Source organism: Botryllus schlosseri, chromosome 4 (genome assembly GCF_051294905.1).
Source record: "Botryllus schlosseri isolate E-star chromosome 4, Bs_hap1, whole genome shotgun sequence".
Classification (NCBI taxonomy): domain Eukaryota; kingdom Metazoa; phylum Chordata; class Ascidiacea; order Stolidobranchia; family Styelidae; genus Botryllus; species Botryllus schlosseri.
In genome coordinates this window covers 2,873,010-2,895,610 of record NC_137239.1, presented here as the reverse complement: position 1 = coordinate 2,895,610, position 22,601 = coordinate 2,873,010, and the positions used below count along the sequence as shown (strand labels likewise).

Here is a 22,601-nt window from a genome sequence, read left to right as displayed (position 1 = left end):
TTTATGCAGTATCGTTGTCCATACACACTATGGCCCGTGTATAAATGTAAAAATACCATAAATGTTGGACATTCCGCAATTAAACTTACTGAGTATCGTACACGTGATTCAGGGGGAAGATTCGATACAGTTCTATTATTAACTGTGGCGGAAAGCACAAGCGATGTTAAGGTGACCGTTTCCATTTGTTCTGCATTTGGAGACGAACGTATGTTGCTATTTGCTGGCAATTGATTTTTTCTGTTTCCGATTGCGTTCACTGAAACTTTGGAAGCTGAAAAAGTATGACTGCACTGAAAGACGAAATGAATGGTGAGATGTATGATTGTCGAGTTGTTAATATAGATAACGAATATGGACTAAATATACATGTATGCAAGACAATTACTCATTTTTTATTGTCAGATTCATGCTAGCAAATAAGAGACGAAGCTAGCGTCCCACCAGTTCCTTTCATACGACGATCTGACCTAACTTCAAGACTACACTGTAAAACAATGTATACTTTTGTGTTCAACTGGGGTGTAAATGATGTTTCCGCTTATTGTCAACTACTTTAGACGGTGGAAACGCATTTCAACACCATTTCCAACGTAAAAATGCACCGTTAAACGTGGATGTGCTACCCAGCCATACGGCTGTAGCTATCACAGGTGAGGCGATTTAAAATTTCTAAATCCACATTCCAAGTTTCAGATTCCTGTCCTTAAGAGGGTGTAATAGCGTCCCCCTTTTACGGTGATTTTTGCAGCCTTCTTTTAAGGGTGACGTACTTTTTTCAGTGTAACTATGATCCGTTATGTTGAATGCCTCTCTATATTGAATTCCTCCTTTAGTTTTCAACTCGATGTTTTGAAGCGCTTGTTTACCATGGATACGAGAAAAAATATGACAAAGGGATAATAAATCACACGAAGATTTATAACTAACAATTCCGAACTTCACTGTGACGATAAAGAAGTGTCGCTTTCGCCTCTTTTAGCACAGTCTTTCACAACATTTTCAGTTTGCGACCCTTTTTTATTTCAATGTTTCTTTGTATGTTAAATATGGCCGAACGAATGAGAACGTAATTCGTCGTACAACGGGTCGTGTGAGTAATGTGCTCAAGTTCGACGCTCACAAGGTACGACTAATCGAGAATACCAGTGTATCAGGCAGACGAGAGTAGGCCTGCACCTAATAGATGATTACAAACGAGAAAGCGCGTATTCAAATAGTAATTCGTCGTTTACGTTAAAAGGAATTCCCAATATAGTCTCCATCACGGCGATTGTTTGGTGATTATAATCGTGCTGGATTGCAATTCATAATCAACGTTCTTACAGCCTTTGGAGAAAGAAGTGACTGATTGTCAATTTGAAGATACATAGAAAAACACACTGTCCACACTGTCCAATTTCGCGCGCGAACGAAAATAACTGTAGGATAAACTGGCTGACGAGTTATTGTAATTACGGGGACGTAGCTTAATGCAGTGCTCTTCAACCTTTTTCGGAGTGGTACACCCTTTTAACGTTTGCTCAAAACTCGTACACCCCTGTTCATTAGGGGTCTTCAAAAATAACTTTTTTTTCTCAAATCGTACTGGCTACTTGATAAAATTGTTAGGTTACCTGATTTAAGCCTACACACCAAATTTGGTTCGATTCCAACCAGTAGCCGCATTGCTACGGGAAAAATAAATAACGAAAAATTTGAAATTTTTCTGTTCACCCGATGAAAGTATTATGTTGTCTATAAAAACGATGTTCTTCAAATTTGGTTCAATTCCAACCAGTAGAAGCGGAGTTATTGCCGTCAAAAATTTGGATTTGAAGAAAATAGTATTTGGTCACAGAGTCTATTCGCCGCCAGTTAGGCCGCCTGTCACGCAAATTGGAATTTATTTCGTGTCAGCCCCAAAACAGCATGACATTACGAACGATAATCAACCTAAATCTAACAGTATTGGGGAAAGAATAGGTAAAGCTACTGCTGCAGAAGCGGTAATTCAGATCAGCGATGATAGCAGGCGCACCAGCCTACTGCGTATCAGGCCTGCCCCACACCACACACAGTCGACAGAAGCACATGGGCTGCATGAGATGTCAGTAACCTCAGATCCTATGTCGCTATACACAGTCTATTGTCGCTAATTTGCATCACTAGTAACAAAATATTAAATTACAAATGTATGGCGAAATATTGGACATAACATCGGCATTTTAAAACAAAAGGGTTTCGATTTCATCATGGATGCTGTTTCGACCCTGGCTGGCTACGTCACTTTTTTATTTTCCTTGCGGTATTTATTAACGTCGGGTATGAAGTACCGATTCAAGAAGTCTGAGCTATCGCGGCGGTTTCCTCAAAAATCACTAAAAGACAAATGACTAGCTGAACACATGTTTGTTAACTGCATACTTTCCAACACCGAACGGAGCCATTGGTCTATTGCCGACGGCTAAATGATTACGGGAGATTTGTGCTTATGACATCACAATCAAACGGTGTACAGTATTACACTTGAGATAACATCGTACCATGCTCACAGGGCCGTAACAGCACTTCGTCAGCCCCCCCCAAATCGTTGGCCTAGGGCCCCCATGGGGTGATAAACCTAACTTATGGGGGGCTTCGCCCCCCAGACCCCCCCTTGGCTATCCGCTTTTTGACGCTATTTCACATCTCCACTGGGTGTACGTTATGTGAGAACGCTTTTCCCGCCTAGACGCGCGAAGCGCGAATAATTTCAGTAATTCAAGAATGTAATCGGGAATTACATATATATTGCTATCAATTTTGATCCTCTCTCTGCTCACGTAATCAGATTTACCGGTAGAGCTGAGCGAAGTCTGTTTTAAAATTGTAGGACATCCCAATAATAATTAGACATCTTCGGGCGTATACCCGTTGGAAGGAACTAAACAGCACTTCGTCAGCCCCCCCCCCCCACAATAACTTGGGTTTTGGGTTCTCATAGGGTGATAAACCGACCCCTCATCACAGTGTTCGCTTTTGCCGAGAAATTTGCTGCACTGTTTAGTATGCCAGCTCGATAATTCATGATACAATCGGCCAATAAGATTGCATTGCATATATATTGCTATCAATATCTTGTCCTCTCTGCTCATGTTATCAGATTTACCGGAAACTGTAGGGCCCATAAATAATAATTAAACATTTTCGGGTGGGCGGACCCGTTGGTATGACTTCGTTACATGATTTTATTTCGTGACCTCCTGTCTGCTATATCAAAAATATAAAATTGCTCTAACGTACTAAACTAAAAGACGCACACGATTTCAAATTTGTATTTCTTCACTAGCATATATTTTTTTCTTGCTGGATGGTATTTGTCTTCTGAGGTTCAGATTGCCAAGACAGGAACATATGGCGCTAGTCATTTAGGCGCCTATGGACAATTTAACCTATTATTTGGTATATATAACGAAGTTTTCGGTCTGCGTAAGGGCAGTCCGTTTCGGCCAAGCTTTTCGCGCTGCCGATCGTTCTGGCACACTTCTTGGAGTCGCATGTAATAAGTACTAAATCATTATATATCTTGGTGCGTGGTGATGTGTTAATGGCCAACGCCGATATGTCCATTTCTATAAATGTTGCGTGTTTTTTCTTGGGGGAAGAGTACCAAATAATGAACATAATTGGCAACTTTAAATCGCGCTCAGCGCGAAAAATTTTGGAAAAAATTGAATAAATTTTAAAAAAATTCGCTATAATTTATGTTAATTCACGAAATAATTTGGGGCCCCCTTCGAGCTCACCCCCCCATTTGGGGGGTTTGGGGTGTGGCAGTTACGGTGCTGCATGCTCATTAACCTGTGCGTCAACCTGTCCTGACCCATAAACCTGCCTTTGTGATAGCTAGCCATCGGCTCATTGTAATTCGGATCTGGTACACCCCTGTACACCCCATCCGAGTGGTACACCCTTTGCAAATTCTGGTACACCCTAGGGTGTACGACCACCCCGGTTGAAGAGCACTGGGCCTAATGTACTTACAGGCGGAAAACTAAATAAGTAGAACTGGTATTTGCCCGTCTAATCGTAAGAATATTCAGTGTTTAAGCATATTTAGCAAATTATACACAACAAATGTATACCATATAGAGCCATTGACGATGTCGAATCAACTCAGGCATCTTTATTGATCCGAGTGAAAATTGAGAGAGTTAGATACGAAGCATAGTAGCACATAACATACATATGTAAGTCGTGAGAGATATATAATATCCGTCCAGAATCCAAGGTCGCCTATATGACTCCGATCTTAAAGCGGTTTATATGTCCTAGTGAAGTTCCTTAGGTATAAATTAACCAATGCAATCTCACGGATATTGCCAATTGCTTCCCCAGAAATAGTGATTGATGCCTGCACCCGTTGACCATCGACTACAGTTCCGGATAAAGACAACATGTTGCTGATTGTAAATTGGTCACTTCTGAAACCATTCACTGCGGTGTTAGGTCTGACAAACATTAACAATGCGATATCGCCGGCGGACGCGTCACCTGCACAGAAATTCATGATAGTTCGCATGATCATCCTGAAATCAGTCAATGCAGTCTACGTATAAACAGAGCAATATTACTTTACGATATAACGGAAAAGGAAAACGATTAATCCATTCCGCGGATGTGTCATGAACAATATTCCCTCTAAGCCAGAGGTCTCAAACTCAGATGTGCCCGCAGGCCAATTTCCTAGTTCTTTTATGACGCCACGGGCCGCAGCATCAATAATTGGGGTATTCAATGTATAATTTCCAAGCAGGCCTTATCTTACGTAGGCTTGCAGACAGGCATTCCACAAACATCGTGAAAATTTAATTTACTATTGTACTATTCACGCTTGACACGGAAGAAACCACATTTTCAAATATTTGAATAAAATTGTGTTTGCGCCGGGCATAATTTGTTAAAATAATGAGTTATAGACATCATGCGAGAAGATGCATCATGACATCGTCAAACAGTCTGATCATAATATTGCAGCTAGTGGACCTTTGACGTTCAACAATTTTCTGTAGAATATTTTCAGATCTATTGAAGATTGTTCTGATATCAGAGCAGCTGAGCGGTGTAGCTTTATCGGGGTTTTGATATAGTCGTGATAAGTAAGCTCTTGTTATTATCATTGCTAAAGTCAAATTAAATCAGCGGCGGATTTTGCCTTCGATTATTATTGGAACATATCAATAGCTACTCAAATATAATCATTATTGAACAATAGTAATGGCATTGTTTCGTAACCTTAGCGATCGTACCTCTCGTTCTTCCAATAACATTTCTGGTATGCCCTGGTCATTTTCGACATAATTTCTGATGGTACCTACCTATATTAAAATTAGAAACCCCATTCACATAAAATCGCGCGTGGCGCGAAGACCATTTTTCAGATGAATAAATTGGCCAAGAAAATATTCCACAGCATATAGGCCTAATTCCACAATGCATCTCGTACCCCCTGATGGGGTGAATCGTACCCCGAAAGGCGTCTGCGGACCCTGATTAAGAAACCCTGGAATAGAAATGTCCAATCTCCAATGAATTCATTGGTGTTACAGCTGTGGAGCGTAATACTACCTTACGCATCACCGATAATAACATGGATAAAGCGAACAACCAACACCCAGCATGTAACCAACTTTACGTCATGGGGGTCCCATAATGCTGATGATTGCCATACTGACCTGATTAGATAACTATATACCCTACACAGCGCAAGCTACGACCTTTTGATATATTACTATTCCCCATGACAGTTTCATAGATTGTTGCGTCCGTAGGATTACCCAGTCACCATTCTGAGTCACAAGTCCTACTCTGATTTTAACGTTTGACCCGACGCACCTCGAGTCACTTCTATTTAATTGCGAGTCAATCCGAAATTGAGTAATTTACCGAAAGGTCGCACCAAACCGAATCACAATTTTCAGTCACGACCCATCAACGGGTCATGTTTTATCATCATGAACTAGAAATGTAATAGCCAGAGGTTGTCAATAACGAAGTACTGCTACATTTTGGAATACTTGAAGTAGATTTTCCCTACTCAAACTACTTTTAAAGTAGTTATGAATTTAGACTACCTCTACTTCTACTTGACAGTTTTCAGTTTTGTTGGCAAAATAAGCGTAGAATACCTACTTACCTACTTACTTACTTACTTGTGAACCACCAATCGTACTTCTACTTGAGTAGAAATTCCGGCGTTACTCCTACTTCTTCTTGAGTAGCGACTGCGACTACTTTGACCACTTCTGGTAACAGCTGATCTTCTACCTCATGGTAGCTTTTAAAAGTGATGTGATAGTCTAGCTGGTTGGGATTTCAGTGATTTTTATAGTAGTTTCAGGGTGAACTTTACCTTCTTAGATCTAAAAAAGATATGTGGCACTTGAATATAGTGTCGAATACTTGAAATTCCAAAATGACGCGCCGGACCGCACAGAATGTTGTCGCTGTCCTCGTGTATGAGACCTCTGCTCTAACGCTAACGCGCACTGCTGGCAAAGTCGTCCCGCACAGATAAATCTGTGCCGCACACAAAAAAGCCGAAGCGGAGACCTTTTTATAGTCGTTATGCACTGTTGTCCAAGAGACCGCGCGAGTGACTTGGTGAGTGCGCGCACACTCGTGAAAAATTAGAGGAAACATTGGTCATGGGAATAAGCTATATTGTCCAAAAATTTGTCGCGACATTTACTAAATTTCCTAAATATTCTTTCATCATGTGATGTTTGAAATATCAAAACCCAAACATTGAACAACTAATGGAGGCTTAGTATGTCATCTGTAAAGGTAATATGTAAGGATATGGAATAATCCATTTTTGTGTCGTTATCAACATTCCACAAACTCTTTCTGGTAGACATTGCCGTATAGGTGATCACACACAACAATTACAGTTAGCAATACACTCAACTTACCTGATGTTACTATCACTGCAACATCATTGCTAACAGCTTTGATTGGTTCAGCAGTAGATAAATCAACTAGGGAAGCCACCGTATCCAACTGAGCTAGAAACCTGGGGGACGAAACAGTAGGCAAACACTAAATGCTGTTGAGCATAATGTTCCGACAAATCACCTTGACGTTTGGTTGCTATCGGTCTGAGCAGGTGATTGTAACAAATTGCTGATTGTGGATATGACTGAAGAAGCTGTCTGTATATAAATAAATAAATAGGCATTACCAATAAGAAATGTACAGCCAAATATATGTAAACCATTTTGCTATATGGAACTACTCACTCTGACCGATATGGACGATGTGTAGTTGGTAACATTTGCTATCGCCTCTGATGCTGTAAACACGTCGTCGACGGTGAGATGAAAGAAATTTGAGGTCAGAAGTTGCAAGCTAGCGGACACTTGTTCCCTCTGCTCTTCAGTCTCGATGGCTTGACTTGCCACCTCCTTAATATATCAATACAGAAGCTCAAGATCAAACGATATTCGCGATATATTCATAATGAGGCAATGAAATACGTTCAGTTTTCATGATTAAAATTGAGAGAACGTTTTTCGATACTGGTTTTCCTGGATAAATAATCCATACTCAATTACACAAAAACAATAATTTAGCTGAATGGTACATTTTATCAGGGTTGTAACATCGCCACTCATGACTCGAATCCAGTCGTACTTTTTCCTTGACTCCACTCGACACAATCTATTAACTTATAAATCGAGAATGACGCTTCTCGACTCGATTCAAGTTGTGTGTTGCCTCGACTTGTACTGTAGTCATTGTGCATTCTTCGATCACGACAAGAGATTCTCAAGTCATTCTATATCAGTGGTTCTCAACCTTTTTCACCTCGTGGACAGGTAACATTTCAAAAATAAAACGTGTTAGCGGAGAGAGTCGATTACAATCATTCGCAGGTGGCGGGATAGCGTAGTGAAGGTCGTCTACCTAAGTGTTGGACATTTATCCAGGCTTCTCCTCGCTATCTCATCCGCGTAAACTAGCGGTTCTCAACCTTTTTTGACACGCCCCCCCCCCCTTGTCGATGGTCAAAAAAATCGCGATCCCTGACCCCCCCTTACATTTATCGCCATGTCAAAAAGAGCACATCTATCTAATACAGAGGCGGACAACCTTCTTACTAATCATGGCCGCATTTCGATTACTTATGTAACCTAAGGCCGCATTCCAGGGCATAGCTGCAATGAACGATCTGGACGCAAAATACCTATGGTAAACTGTCCATATCCATTCCAGATGAACTCCGGACTATTCTGCTTTTCACAACAGCCAATTTTACGCACCGAAATCGCGAGTGGCAATGTTATGAATAGTTGCCGGGAGTGCATGTTGCCGCGCTGAGCGCGAAAATTTTTCAGAGCCGCAAATGAAGTGTTACTTCTTGAGGATTCCCATTCCTGCTCCAATTAAGAAGAGCGCTACTGCATTAAAATTGAAAAATGAAGTCTTGTTGAATTGCGCGGAGCGCGAATAAAATTCCAAGATTAAATAAAATCTCTCGAAAATTCAGGAGTGAATTCGTAATTGCAATTTGCATGTCTACGGCTGCCAACACATACTAATTGAATTAGGCGTCGACGGCCGCACAAATTCACATCTACGGCCGCATTCGACCGTACCGGCTGCCCACCCCTGAACTGATAGTATACATAAGGTATATCTTACGCCAATTTTTTAATCCGCATTCCAGTTGTTTAGTCTTTTACATCGCTGAAAAACTTCCCCAAACTTGCTTGAAAATAACAAAAAAAACATTGAAAAGGACATCAATTAAATTCAAGTTAGGTTGCACTGAGACTAATCCTGAAGCTGGTAGTGACTACAGAGAGCACGGCGTCGTTCTGTCCTGCCATGCTAAATTTGATCAGTTTTGGAAATGAACTTAATTGTGTTGATTTATAGCCAAATTGAGGGCGAAACCGCGAAGTCTGTATTAGGCAGTGCAGTTCGCCAGCTATCAACAACAGCTACCTAGCGAACAGATATTTAGGCTACTGTCAAAGCTATAAAGTAATGAACGACTTGCACGTAGGAATTTCTCTAAGTCTTCAAAGAATATCAAAAATTTGCTCAAATGAAGTTGAAGTCAGCCTATACTCCGCTGAGCGCGACTGCTGGAGTTTGAGCTTGGCAAGCTTTCTATACGAATTAAGTTTAATCTACAATATTCGTCTCTTCAGAATGGTTGAGAAACACATGTTTAGTCACAATTTATACAGACATTGACAAAATTGACAAACATTTCTCGCGCTCCCCTGAGAGCCTCCCGCGCCCCCCAGGTTGAGAAGCCCTGGCGTAAACGGTGTCTTACAAAAAGCCTAGAAGTGGACCGTGCTACAAGTCGGCTGTTTGGAAATAAATATAAAGAATATCGGCCTGGTGTAAATGACCATAGTAGTCGACAAACATCATGAATACCACAAAACAAACAAACAGTCTTTCGCGCCGAACGCCGTGGATTAGCTGTCTATACGGCACTATAACTCGAATAATATTTTTATCTTCGACAACATCTAGAAAAGAGGGGTTTCGGAGTCGGACCAATTATCTTGATATGCTACGTTGCTCATTTCCCATTGCCCACAGACGTACTATGAATGCAATACGCCGCATGGAAACTTCTGGCGACAGCGATACAAGGTCATCCACAAAATGAAGGAATCGAAAAGGAATGATCGTGCAAACTCTGCGGAATGGAGATCAGCACGTATTTGCACTCGCATGTCGTCACCGGAGACGGCTTGAACTTCAAGTTATATCAGGAGTGGACAATTATTGGTCTAGGCGTGCCGAATGCGAAGCAGAAATCAGGCAGTTCACGTGCCACGCCATAATTTCAAGCTATTTTCCGTGGCGTATTTTAATTTTAAATAGAAAACAGTAAATTACAATGTTAATACAAGCTGCTAGCTAAGTGGATGTGTTAAATTTAGGCTATGAGAAAGTTAGAATTTTACAAAAAAAGATATTGATTCATTCAGTGACAATATTCAAAACAATGCGAAGCATGGAACACTCCTAATTCACCTAAATTACATTTCTCCCAGCTCTTTTTCTATGGAGACTTCGAAATGTATTCGAGATATAACAAAAGTGATCTTAGTCCCGAGTTGTGTAGCGTGGCATTTAGCTTGGTTGTTTCGAGAGTTTCGCTTGCAAATGCTCTGAAATCCGCGGCGCTCTCTCGGTCTCAGCCAGTCGACGAGTGTTAGTATATTCACATGCGTGATCTCATAATGTCGATTCAAAATATATTTCTAAACACGGCGACCTGCTCACCACAATAAAAATGACGGGTTTCCCTCTCACTCAAGTAATCAAATATTTAGTGCTTCATATCTTCTTTAAATGTCTGCCTACAGCCTCCACCTCTATTTCTCATCATGCCTGTTCATCGATTTTTGGTGTCCACTGCTCATGTGCACTGATTTACTTGTTTTACGGACAATGGATTGGAAACGCATGGCGTGAAAATCTAAATCACCGACCGGGTGTTGAACTATATGGAAACCATTACTTTTGACTTTAATTGGTATACGGTATTCTTTGCTATATATTTGGTGTAATTTGAATCCTGATTATACGACCTATACGTTTGTTGCAAAATCACTGTACGTGTACTAGTACAGTTTATAGCTGTACAAAGATGAACAAGCAGGCTTAAGACTAAACCCATTTCCGGTTCAGTGTATGCAGCGTTTGGTCTGAGTTTACACATTAGTATTCAAAAGTAGGTTTTATGTTATAAATTCCAGACTATTTTCGCAGTCCGGTCAGAATCGCGCCGCGGGACGCATTTGCCTACTAGCAGGTCAAATGTTACCTCACGAAGATAGGAATTTGTTTAAATTTATTGTTTTATTTATTTAATCAATTGACAAGCATTCAACATTTTGCATCTTGAAATTATAGCATAAAATTTTAAAATAACTGGCGGATTGGCAGAAAGGTCTTCGTGGACTGGCGGTTGAGAATCACTGTTCTATATGACTTAATCAAAGTGTCGCGTTTCGCGTACCAGGACCGATACTTGTAAATAGGCCGACAAACTGTGTTATATCTATTCGAATGAACAAATGAGACAAATATGAGTTTAAACTGTCTCAAACTCAGTAACGAACATTGAACACTATGACCTGAACTAGGACTCGTTCAATTGCTCTCTTACTCGGACTTGGTCTTGACTCGGTGGTGATTTGAAAGCTAGTTGACATGCTCCATTTAAATCTATTTAGGTAAGAATGAATTGTGACTGGCAACCTGGTGAATTATAAATCTGCTTTTTGTAACTATCCATTCTCCCACACAATGCGCTCGATGTTTTAAAATTACATCAGATATATCAGGGTCGGCAACCCGCGTATCTCTGTCGTATCTTTCGGCTCTTCCTGGCCTTGAAGCAAACTCAATGTATTTCGAATGAATAACTTTCACGAATTAATGTTTCTCGTTAGCCATATTTTTCTCAAGAACGTCCTCGTTTAGTTTAAGACATTCTTGCGCCTCAGCAACCTCTTAACGACACAAGATAATCCAATATGTTTCATGTTTATAGTAATTTTTTGTAAATAAATATAACGTCTCGCCTAAAATCCTAGAAGTATAGGAAACTGACTGATAATCCCAAAAAAATTACAACCGTGTATTTATGAGCGTCCTCGTGGGCCAATGTCCTCTCTAATTTTTTACGAGTCTACGCAAACACACCAACTTACTGTGCGGTCCGTTAGACAGCCGTGCATGCTGACGGATTTTATTTGCGCAAATACCGTACAAGCAGTGCGGGCAGATTAGAGGGAGCATTGCTAGTGGGATTATCCACCTTTCTTGAGAATGGAGGACACATCCTCATAAAAGAGAACAGCACCAGCACCAGCACCAGCACCAGCATACACGATCTCCAGCGGGTTCATAGGCCGAAAGACATTCCCCAAATTCCCAACGATATGTTGAATTGCTTGCAGTATAAAGATAATTACCAGCACAAATTTCCTGAATTTGATAGTTTTACCACGCGCTGCTGGAGACGAATTGTATCAGCCTAACGGTTGCTTACAACCGCAATATAGATCTCAATAAATGTGCGACACGTTAGCACACAGACGAGGAATAAACTATATTTTTCATTGATCCACGATAAGGTGTCCGTCCTACGTCAGCGTCACAATATTATACCTAATGTAAGCCGCAGGTTCCCAAACTATGGGTCACGACCCCAATGATGTTGTTTTCCAATGACTATCACCGGAATCCTAATTACCCATATGCTATCGGCAGCTCGTTTCCGAATAGTTTGGTTCATTTTGCAAAATAGGAGGATTGCGAACCCGGTAAACAAGGTATGAGATCAGCCGAAGCGTCATTTTAAAGCGACACCTACTCTAACTTAAGGTTGGTGTCTGGCCATCATCATGTCGAGAGCATAACAAGAATCAATAAGACGGTAATGCGTCTTCCAAGCAAACTACAAAATACCGATAGTGTTATGTGTTAGCAGCATAATACCTTGACACACGCTTACCGCGGCCAAATCACTTTTTGATCATTATTTGTATTTTGTGACGCAGTATTTCACGTAGCACTACTCGACTTCGATTGGATATAGATAGAAATCGTTCCAAAATACCTATATACGTTGCTACAGCTTTGATTGAGTTTCCTAATCTAAGGACGGGGTTGAAGACTCTATAATTGCTATTTATGCGAAAGTAGTCGGCACCTCCACAGATAGGTCGTGAGCACTGAGCAGGTTTGCCGAAGGTGCTGACCATATTTTAGTAACCAGCACTCAAATTGAGAGATGGGGTCGTGCATAATTTTCAAATCGGAATTCGTGGCTACGACGCTGAAAAGTATGGGAACCCTTGCTGTACGCAGATATCGCGGAAGTTTCAAGGTTTTTTATTATATTCGAGCTGCCACCGGTTCCACGGTTGCCATATCAGTAAGAGAAGGTAAGGATCACCACCGCCTTAGTTAGGTATTCCATTTATACTTCGACATAAGTAAAATGTTAGTTTGAGGCGACTGTCATTTTAGGAATGAAACAGACATAGTGAAGCGGCTATCGGGTGCTTTTATATGATGTGAAATTGTTTCGATCGTCCCTTTGTATAGCAAAGGTTGCCGACATCTGATACATATGAGCAATTGATATTGCCAGTAAAGTTACACAGAGACATATAATGAAGATTTAATTCAAAGCTTTCGAGAGCTACAATAGCTTCATAATTTTTTTAATGTGCCATATGCTGAAAATATCTGGGAGCCACTGTTGTAAGCTAGATAATAGGGATGGTGTAAGCATGAGGTTCACGTTCGCATTCTATGTGTGAACCTCGGAAATTTAGAGGTTCACGTTCACAAACGAACCTTGACAGGTTCTGCACTGTGAACCTATTTCATATATTACAAATTTCACCTCAATATAACATCTTTGGTTGAAATTAATTGTATAATATTTTAACTGCGAGCGACTCTACGCATGGCGCTGGCAGCATAAAAAATAACACTCAACGAGCATGCACCTTGACAATCTCAAAAATTATACCTGCTTTCTTACAAAAGTTTGCTCGAAATATCCAGATTTCTGTTTGAGAATATATAGTGACTCTCTGCTGTGAGCTTGAACCGAAATCACACAACATCAAGAGCGAAGTACGCTACATGTAGGTATTCTAGTCAGCGAATGATGCTTATTCAACCAATCAATGAAATCGATATCGTTGTCTGTCGTTAAAAATCTAGCATGTGGGTGTGGGGTCCAGCTTGATTTAAATATGTTCATTATATCATAAAAAAAATCCGTGCGATTTAGGTGTTCGCTACTGCTGTATAAGTTGTTAATGGGTCTTATTTTTTGACTTTTTAGAAAGTGTCCTCGGAGGACGCCCTTTTGTCCTCTTTTTTTAGAATTTTGGTCATATTTATAGCAAAATTCGACTGAGATGCCGTAAATCAGGACCGAAGTGACGCTCCGGCGGGTATTTCGGGAGCTGACTGGAAAGTTGACCTTTTTTTTTTTCCTAGTCAACCGACCACAAATTGGGAAAAACTTATCATTGTTGGAGAATTTTTCTCTGGTTTTGCAAGTCTGAAAATTCTGACAAAGTGTCCTCTTTTCAGATTTCCAAAATATGGTAACCCTAGGTAAAACCCGCTTTACACTCTGCTCAATATCAACGTAGCAACACTCAGACGCCGGTTTCACCGATCTGGCCTAGACCGTTAAGGCGTAAGATTATATTCCCTTGCAAGTTCTCGTCGAAATTGTTGGAAAAGCGACGGAAGATGTTGATTTAATGGCATGGATATCATTTGGTTGCTCCAGTTTATACATTCGGCGACGTTTAAAAACTCAGTATGTACTTCCACATTGTAGCATTATGTGGCCGAGTCGTCGCTATAGGTATTGTGTATCAACTGTAGCCTACAACAATGTATATCACTTCACTGAAATGTAGGGTTGGAATCAGCAATCTGACATCTTGTGAAGTCACGATGTTCACGTTCGCGTTCACACAAAACCTTTCAAAAAGGTTTGCGTTCACACGAACCTGAACCATTCACAGGTTCACACCATCTCTAGTGACGTTATGTGATCAATAATATAAGCCTTACGCCACCACCTCACTAAAATGTAGGCCTAGAATCAGCAATATGGCGTCACGTGACGCCATGAGGTTCAGGTTCGTGGTCACACAGAACCTTTCAAAAAGATTCGCGGGCACACGAACCTGAACCTTTCAGAGGTTCGCACCATCCCTACTAGATATACTCAGTGAGACCGAACAAGTATATAATCACAAAACCATGCTAAATAGAGATGAGCCAAAACACTGAAATGGTTTAGCATACTTATTATATTTTAATTCCTTTTTGTTAAAGAATTTGGTCTTACTCACTTCTACAGATATTTAATAGTTTTTGTCTCCTGGAAATGCAAAGATATATTATTCTCCTCTCAGTGTATTATTTTATAGCAGAGCAGACATGTACGTGTTATACACGGACTCTTGTAATTACAGGGTCTTTGTCAGTATCGATAAAATTATTAATGGTAAACTATTGAGCAATATATTATGTATTAGTTGATACCATTACCTTGAGCCCTACGCCACATGATCCTAACCAGGTCACAGTATCCCAAGTTCCTTCCAATAGGCACTTCCGCGATCCAAGCGGTATATAAGCTGAAATGTAATCTCTCTATCTTATGACATATTATCACGAGGATATCATGACTGATGACCCTACCGTTTGTCGTATTGGCGCTGCATGTGGTTTCCGATGTGACTGAATATCCAGCAAGGGTTGCGCGAAAAGTGACGCTCCTGACACCGTGCATAGTGCTTGTACAAAGACTGATAAGAGAATCTAGCTGATTGCATGGAATGTCAACTGGTGGGCATAAAACTGTAAAAAAAAAACATTGAATCACTTCGTTTATTTTATTGTTCGGTAATATGATATAAACAAACAAACATTTTTAGCAGTGGTGGCGATGGGGCAATGTGGGCATTGCTATACTATAGTTCTGTGCTATAGGAATAGTCACAGTAATTAATACTATTTATACAGGCAGATCAATCAATGTGAAGCGAAATACCTGTGGTGAAAACCGCGGTATTTTTTTAAGTTTAAGTAGTTTAATGAGATTCTTGAATTACTTAGGCATCATTTGTGCAATATTGGATAATTTTGGATTGAATTGATGATGCAGGTTCGTCACATATTCATGTCAGGATATGTCACTGTGGCCCAATAAGGAGCTCAAAACTGGCGCTATTGAACCAAATGTTATCTAAAATCACACAATATGGCAATCACTATGTCTTATAACCAGCAAAAACTGGATCCGAAAACAAGAATGTGTAATAAACAGCTTTTATATTAATTAATTAATTAATTAAAGAAATTCCACAAGGTTTGCTGTACAGATGAATGATTCACCCTTTATCTCTATATAGATTTTGTTGATACTTACATCGTTTTGCTTTGGCTACGTGTGACTGCCTTGGGTTCATGTGATGGATTAGTTTGTCCAGTAAATTTGGCAATTATAAACCGAACCAAATCTTTCTCGAATATACGACTGTAATTCCAGTATAATTTTTGTCGACGATATTACTTGTGTCGAAAGTTCGAAACATTCATACCGATGCCTGATATATTACGTTACATTAACTATATGTCTGATTCGAATACATTCGTACATATGCTACTAACTTGGAATGCACCCATCTGTAGACGTGATGTAACCAGGAATACATTCGCAGTAATACGAACCGATCGTATTCACACATATTTCAGCATCCGAGCAAGGAAATATGATTTCATGGCATTCATCAACATCTGCATGAAGGAAATGAACAACAAATTTCCAATTATGCATGCCGATTTATTGAATGAAAATTGCTATGTTATTCGTTAGCTAAAGATCATCAATTTTATCGCTGTATTAAGAGATTTGTCGTTGCAAAAATACACAAGGTTGTAGTAGCCTAATATAGGCTACATAAGGTGAATTAAGTCTACCACAGTTATTGCATAGAGTAACGGGCATGCACTCCGGTATCATTGGTAGCAAAACTCAGCAGTAACACTTGCATGACTCAACAGCATATCACCTTTACACAGAAGTATGTATAATGTGGAAATCTCCAATATCGCACTAAACAAGCCTTGAATATAGGAAGGTTGTTCCGATCCCACTGAGCGTTTGGATTAGACCGTTCATAAAAAAACCATACGCTGTGTGCGATGTATCCTTAAATACCGTGTATCAAGCTGAAACATTCTCCATGGCGCTACTTCATAAAAGGTCTACCCACAACCGGAAATATTTCATTTTCGAAGCGTTTTCAGTAAATTTATAAAATATAATTTTTCAGTTCAAATTTAAAAGGAATTTTCATTTACAATGCAGCGTGTTCTATACAGGATGTTACTATGAAGATAAGGTGATCATGGAACGTAGATAGAGTAATCTAAAGGAAACCAGTCTTACCGATGCATTCCGTCGTGGGATCACCAGAAAATCCAGGAAAACAGGAACAATCCCTTGTTGAGTTATCGTATAAACCAGCATTTTCACCACAAAAACAAAAACTCTCTAAATTGAATATTAAATTAAAAATAATCGAACTTGTTATCATACAGCAATCATAGCAAACTTATGCAGCTCTTTCCATCTTCAGAAGGTATGAAACCATCCATACATATGCATTGATAAGATCCCGGGGAATTGTGACAAATTTGTCCAACAGTTTCGCATGTTGAATCATCCGAACATTCATTCATATCTGAAGGCATGACAAGTAGGCCTAACTAGGGTTGGATTATCCGGATAACGGATAACCGTAGGTTTTTCTATTATCCGATATTAGGATATAAATCTGCCAATTAAAATGTTATCGTTATTAATGTGTTTTAAACTTTTAGGAAGCTTCAATAAGTCGTATTATCAATGTTTCGCGCCGTCAATTAGCGAGAAGCGTGTCGCCAATTAGCGGGATACGTCAATCCACTGTGTAACGCGACGCAATCTCCCGCTGAGAATATCGCCAAATTAGGTCATTGATAGCCGCGAACTCGGCTATCGTTGTAGGCCTGGTTTTCGAGTCTTCAACAAGCCCATAGTTCCGCTGGCAGAATCACATCTACAATAGGCTCTGTGGACATTATATCATCACTGGCCTACATAATCGCAACTGCATTGACTTGGTGCTCACGATATTATCGCTGGCCTGCGCAATCGCATCTGCAATAGGCATGGTACGAACGATATCATCGCTTCGTAACCATAGTCTCGGGCCTGGCATGCGTTGGCTCCCTATCTCTTGGTGGCTTGGAGACAATATGCCGCTGAGATTATTATGATCAGCGATTGTGATTAATGAGTGACATTGCGAACCTGAATGACATATAATGTTTGCATTCTGGAAACATGTTCATCGTGCGTGCAAGCGTAATTGATTTACGCTAATACTAAATTCGAAAAAAATCGAAACCACCTCGTTTTATTTAAAAGACCCACACTTATTTTTCGGCTGGCTACGGGCCTGATCATGTGAATTTCTCGTGAAGGAATTAGAACGAGCTATCATGTCGGCCTCCATTCCGGTATCAGCTATTCGTCCTTCCAGTACTGGACAACTAAACAGAAGAATGGGCAAAAAGGAAGCGCTGTTACTATATTCAGCCTTGCTTAGCCTACTATAATTCAGCCCATTTTGTGGAAGCAGAAATAGCATTTAATACGTGTGGACTCTTTGTTACAAAACTCCGGTCCCAGCTACAGGATCCCACTGTTGATGCGGTGTGCTTTGTAAGGAGGGAGCTGCAATTACACTGTGTAATGATTTTGCGATCCATTTTTCATGCAGACGTCATGAAATCGATTATCTCACTTAGGATTCACTATCCGGTTAACCAGTTAGCTAAATTCCAAATATACGGATATATCCGTTATCCGGATACTGAAAATTATTGATATCCGAACTAACCCTTGGCCTCACACTGATTTACCTATCTCATTGAGATAATCTGTTCTAAAGGGCCTCTGTGGGATGTAAGCAGTAAGTGCGTTGATATGCTTCTTGCGGGATTTGACACATTGAATCAGCCTCTAAGATCGATTTAGGAAACTGATTGACTCGGGATTATTAGCCTGCTAAGAGACTAGAAATCGTCCTTTCAATTGGAATCAGACGTAGACCTAACCATGAAAGTGATCCCATGATCATGTCCGGAGTTCTGTTGGTTTTTTTACGCTCAACAAACAGATTGTGAATCACGCAATACACAAGTCACAACGCCACCCAGTCAACAAATATGTACAAGTCGAAGTGACCAAATACGGTCTCTCAATTTGGCATTCACCTCAGCTCGTTCACCAATGTCACAGTGTTTGATCTTATTCAGTAACGTCCCGCCCGCCACCATATTTTCTGCTTCTCATTTGGCCCGCGGAGAAAAAATAATTAGCCATCCTGCCTTATGTGCCTATTCCAGCTGTACCTCAATAGAGATATTATAGATCTTTCAATACGCATTGAATTTTCCTTACCGATGCAGTTGGTTTCATTGCCGTCGGTAGCTTGGTATCCCAATTTACAGCGACATTGAAGGTTCAAACATTCGGAATTATGTCCGCATGACGGGCATACTGTTGAAATGAGGAACACGCGTTTGGATAAACATAATATATAAAATATGAGACGGAAAATGAAAAATTACGAAGGCAGGAAAGGATATTTTGTATCTATATTTTGAAAGTAGTCGAAATTCTTACGGTGATATACAAAACTGGTCAGATGTTTAATTTAAAAAATCCATCCTCCACCGTTTTTGTCTTCGATGGGAACGGAAAAAGTGGAAAATATTATAAGGACTCAATCCCCCCACTAGTTCGTTTGACGAGATGATAGTTAAATTGTGAACAATGTTATGCGTGTAATCAATTGGGAATAGGAAAACGAAAGTATTCTTTACTTGTTGCTGATGATTATTATTCCTAGAGGAAACATGCAAATGTCATGGGATAGTGTGCATTGCGACTTATCTTCCTAGTTAATCACTGGTGACAAGTTCTTCAAAACGTTATTCATCGATCGGAACCAAAACAGATTGGCAACCCTTTATATAAACAAGACATTTACATAAAGTATTGCGATCGTAGTAATATTCTTTTTTGGTTTCGAGTATGTTTGTTGTTGTTTATGGTATGCATGGTGTTTGTCGACTACAATGGTAAATTACACCAGTCCCATTCTCTTTATTTTGACTCAGAAGCTGCCGACATGTAGCCTACTCTGAATTTTATTTCTTTCAAAGGTGCAAATCGCTGTTACTAGGGCATGTCATAATTTTTTAAATCAACATACCTTCAGTGCATATGCTATCTATACACGAGCAGGATCGATTAACACTGCATATAGAATCACAGACTTCCTCGCATGCTGGAGCTGTCAAGTGGAAAAGAGGGTGAGTGACAGAAAAGTCTGTACACGCAATATAACGCTTACATAATATGACACCAAAGCTTTTTACTATGTGGCTCGTCACGAATAAATGTATTTTGGGGGTCTTGAGAGCAACAGATTTGCGATAATATTTACCGACGCTAATTAGGGAAACGCAAAATTCTTGTGATCAACAATACCGAATATTCCAAAAAAATAGGAATTAAAATGTTGTATTCCAGGATAAGACAAATATTTACTCCACTTCATTACTATTAGGGTCACAAGATTTTGAGGCCATATCTTCCTCTATACCTTATAGAAAATGCATAAGGCGACACTAACCTGTCGTTGGCTGCGGCGTTGCGCTGAACGTTGATGTTTCTGCATACCAGAATATGAGTTTGAATATAAAAAAATGATAGGATAAGTATTACGAAGATATTGCATTGATATATATTCTACACCTGGAAGTTACATAACAGGCGTAGTGACTGGACTGCAGTTTCAATGATTGTCAATAGCTATATGAACAGAAATTATCATATTAGGATGCTCAAAGACCAGTATTTCAGTTCGGGAAAAAATGGAGAATATTTGCTTCAATTCTTCCAACATGATGTCAAAAAAGTCAAATTCTGTGCTCATTAATGTAGGATATTTGAATGGATATTTTATTCAAAATAATAATGCTTATACCAGTTGTTCTCAACTGGCGGTCAGCGAAGCATTTTCAGATCCGAAATGTTTACCTGTTTGACCTTACAATCTCCAACATTTCATTGTTCCACAAACCCCAACTATACATTCCTAAACAGCAGTTTGTTTGCATCAGCAGGCTATTGCCAATTTGACAATTAAAATGAGCTTGCACAGTCGGACATTCACAGTCACACAGAAATATTATCACTATGACATCTCAACATTTTAACATCTTGCCATCAACAAAAGAGTAAAATACAAAAACCTTGTCAAGTCAATCCGTTTGTAACTCACCGAACCAAAGCAAAAAGTGTCCATACGAAAAGTAGACAAGACTATCCAAGTAATCACTACAACCCACAAACATATCAAGTTCGTTTTTAGGCATATACCACCAACTCGTCTTTTTTTGTTCAACTGTAAAAGTCGTTACTATGCCGCAAGACAAAGAAATTACTATGCAGTGTTGGGATGACTCGAGTCATGACTTGACTCGAGTCAGACTCGAGTCACCTTTTTCGAATGACTTGACTTGACTCGAGTCACTTTGCTAAAATGACTTGACTTGACTTGACTCGACGTATCAGAAATATGGATTGACTCGTGACTCGGAGCAAAATTCACGAGTCAATTTCAAGTCATCAAGTAGTCGGTGTCGATAAAAATCACTGACTCTTGCATATGTTCGGATTGTTCGCGAAACGCTGGTGTAACCGTGAGAGCGACCAATCATTTAATGATCGTGCGTTTTACTGAGCCTCCAATGTTCTCTCACAAATAAATTGACCGCAAACGACATGATCGAAGCTTACAGCTTACGTTGTCGTAAACTAGTATAAACCCGCGCAGATCTTCGAGACTTCGCAGACGACCTCAGAGACTCATTGAAGAATGCTAACTTAACTGTTTCTTAGGAGACAGGATCCATTCAAGGGGCAGAATAATCCCCGGACCTGTTGAATACATGGGGCAGTCTACCCCCACTGTATTAGTTAGGCTAAGTTCGCCCTTTCTGCATGTTGTAGAAAGTGATTTGTTTTGTTGAAATTTAATATGCTCTCCACACGCTTTGGGGGAGATGCAGTGGTAGCTAGTAGATACATGCCAACGCGCAAGCGTGTGTGTGTACGCTAACATGCATGACTAGTTTCATGGGACCTCGTGTTCCATTCGTACTCTGATACTTGTGAAGAATACAGCTTTGATTAACGTAAGAGTGAACTTCGTATATAGATAGAAACAGCCAGACGCGCAGGACCTTTACCGCTCGAAGTCTCGACTACTGCATGGTGGCAGCGCTGGCTAGCATTCTATTATCGAGCAAGAATCCGCTGAGATCTAAGTAAAATGGCGAAATGTACAGCGCCTGGTCCGTTAACGCTCACGGCCGGAGCAAACCACTTCGAAGAATGGCGCCGATGGAGGAGGGAATTTGAATTTCACCTCAAGGGCACCGAATCTTTCGAGAAACCAGGACGCGTTAAAGGCAACATTTTACTTTCCAACATCGGCAGTAAGGCTCTTGCAATATATGACAGATTCACCTTCGCGCCTGCCGTCGCTGAAGCAGATGGCGTTGAAGCTAGAGAAGCTGAGGATGACGAGCACTATGATGTAATAATGCGGAAGTTCGACGAACACTTCCAACTTCGTAAGCGTGACGATAGAGTCAGGAATAGAGTACGCTTCATCACTCGCCTACATCGAGGGAAAAACCAGCCACTTGTCTCTTGGGTCGAAGAAGTGACCAAAATGGCATGCGAATGCGATTATCGCGACGACGAACGGGAAAACTTAATTAGAGACAAACTCTTAGCATCGACCAACGATTCCGTCATACTTGACAGAACGTATGCCGTGAAGCATGACGAACTCTCGTTGCAAATGGTCATTGATATAATGACGGAGAGAGAAGACAGACTGGCGGACGCT

General features: G+C 40.3%; 1 protein-coding gene and 1 long non-coding RNA gene across 2 annotated transcripts in view; both read right to left on the bottom strand.

The window, feature by feature from the left end:
* LOC145437887 (adhesion G-protein coupled receptor G7-like) overlaps window positions 1-20,152 on the bottom strand; it is a 29,385-nt gene extending 9,233 nt beyond the window's left edge. The window contains exons 1-12 of the mRNA XM_080315270.1: window positions 19,890-20,152; window positions 19,073-19,171; window positions 17,178-17,306; window positions 17,012-17,116; window positions 16,231-16,356; window positions 15,259-15,417; window positions 15,106-15,194; window positions 7,263-7,427; window positions 7,099-7,175; window positions 6,936-7,036; window positions 4,336-4,515; window positions 90-274 (exon numbers count right to left, since the gene is read on the bottom strand). Of these exons, the coding sequence (XP_080171396.1) occupies window positions 90-274; window positions 4,336-4,515; window positions 6,936-7,036; window positions 7,099-7,175; window positions 7,263-7,427; window positions 15,106-15,194; window positions 15,259-15,417; window positions 16,231-16,356; window positions 17,012-17,116; window positions 17,178-17,304 (1,314 nt within the window). The 5' untranslated portion in view covers window positions 17,305-17,306; window positions 19,073-19,171; window positions 19,890-20,152. The remainder of the gene's footprint in view (window positions 1-89; window positions 275-4,335; window positions 4,516-6,935; window positions 7,037-7,098; window positions 7,176-7,262; window positions 7,428-15,105; window positions 15,195-15,258; window positions 15,418-16,230; window positions 16,357-17,011; window positions 17,117-17,177; window positions 17,307-19,072; window positions 19,172-19,889) is intronic.
* On the bottom strand, window positions 323-4,329 carry LOC145437921 (uncharacterized). The gene is made up of 2 exons (XR_013914786.1): window positions 4,006-4,329; window positions 323-1,482 (listed from the first exon to the last, which is right to left on the bottom strand). It is a non-coding gene; the product is annotated as an uncharacterized LOC145437921 (long non-coding RNA).
* Window positions 20,153-22,601: the final 2,449 nt, after the last annotated feature.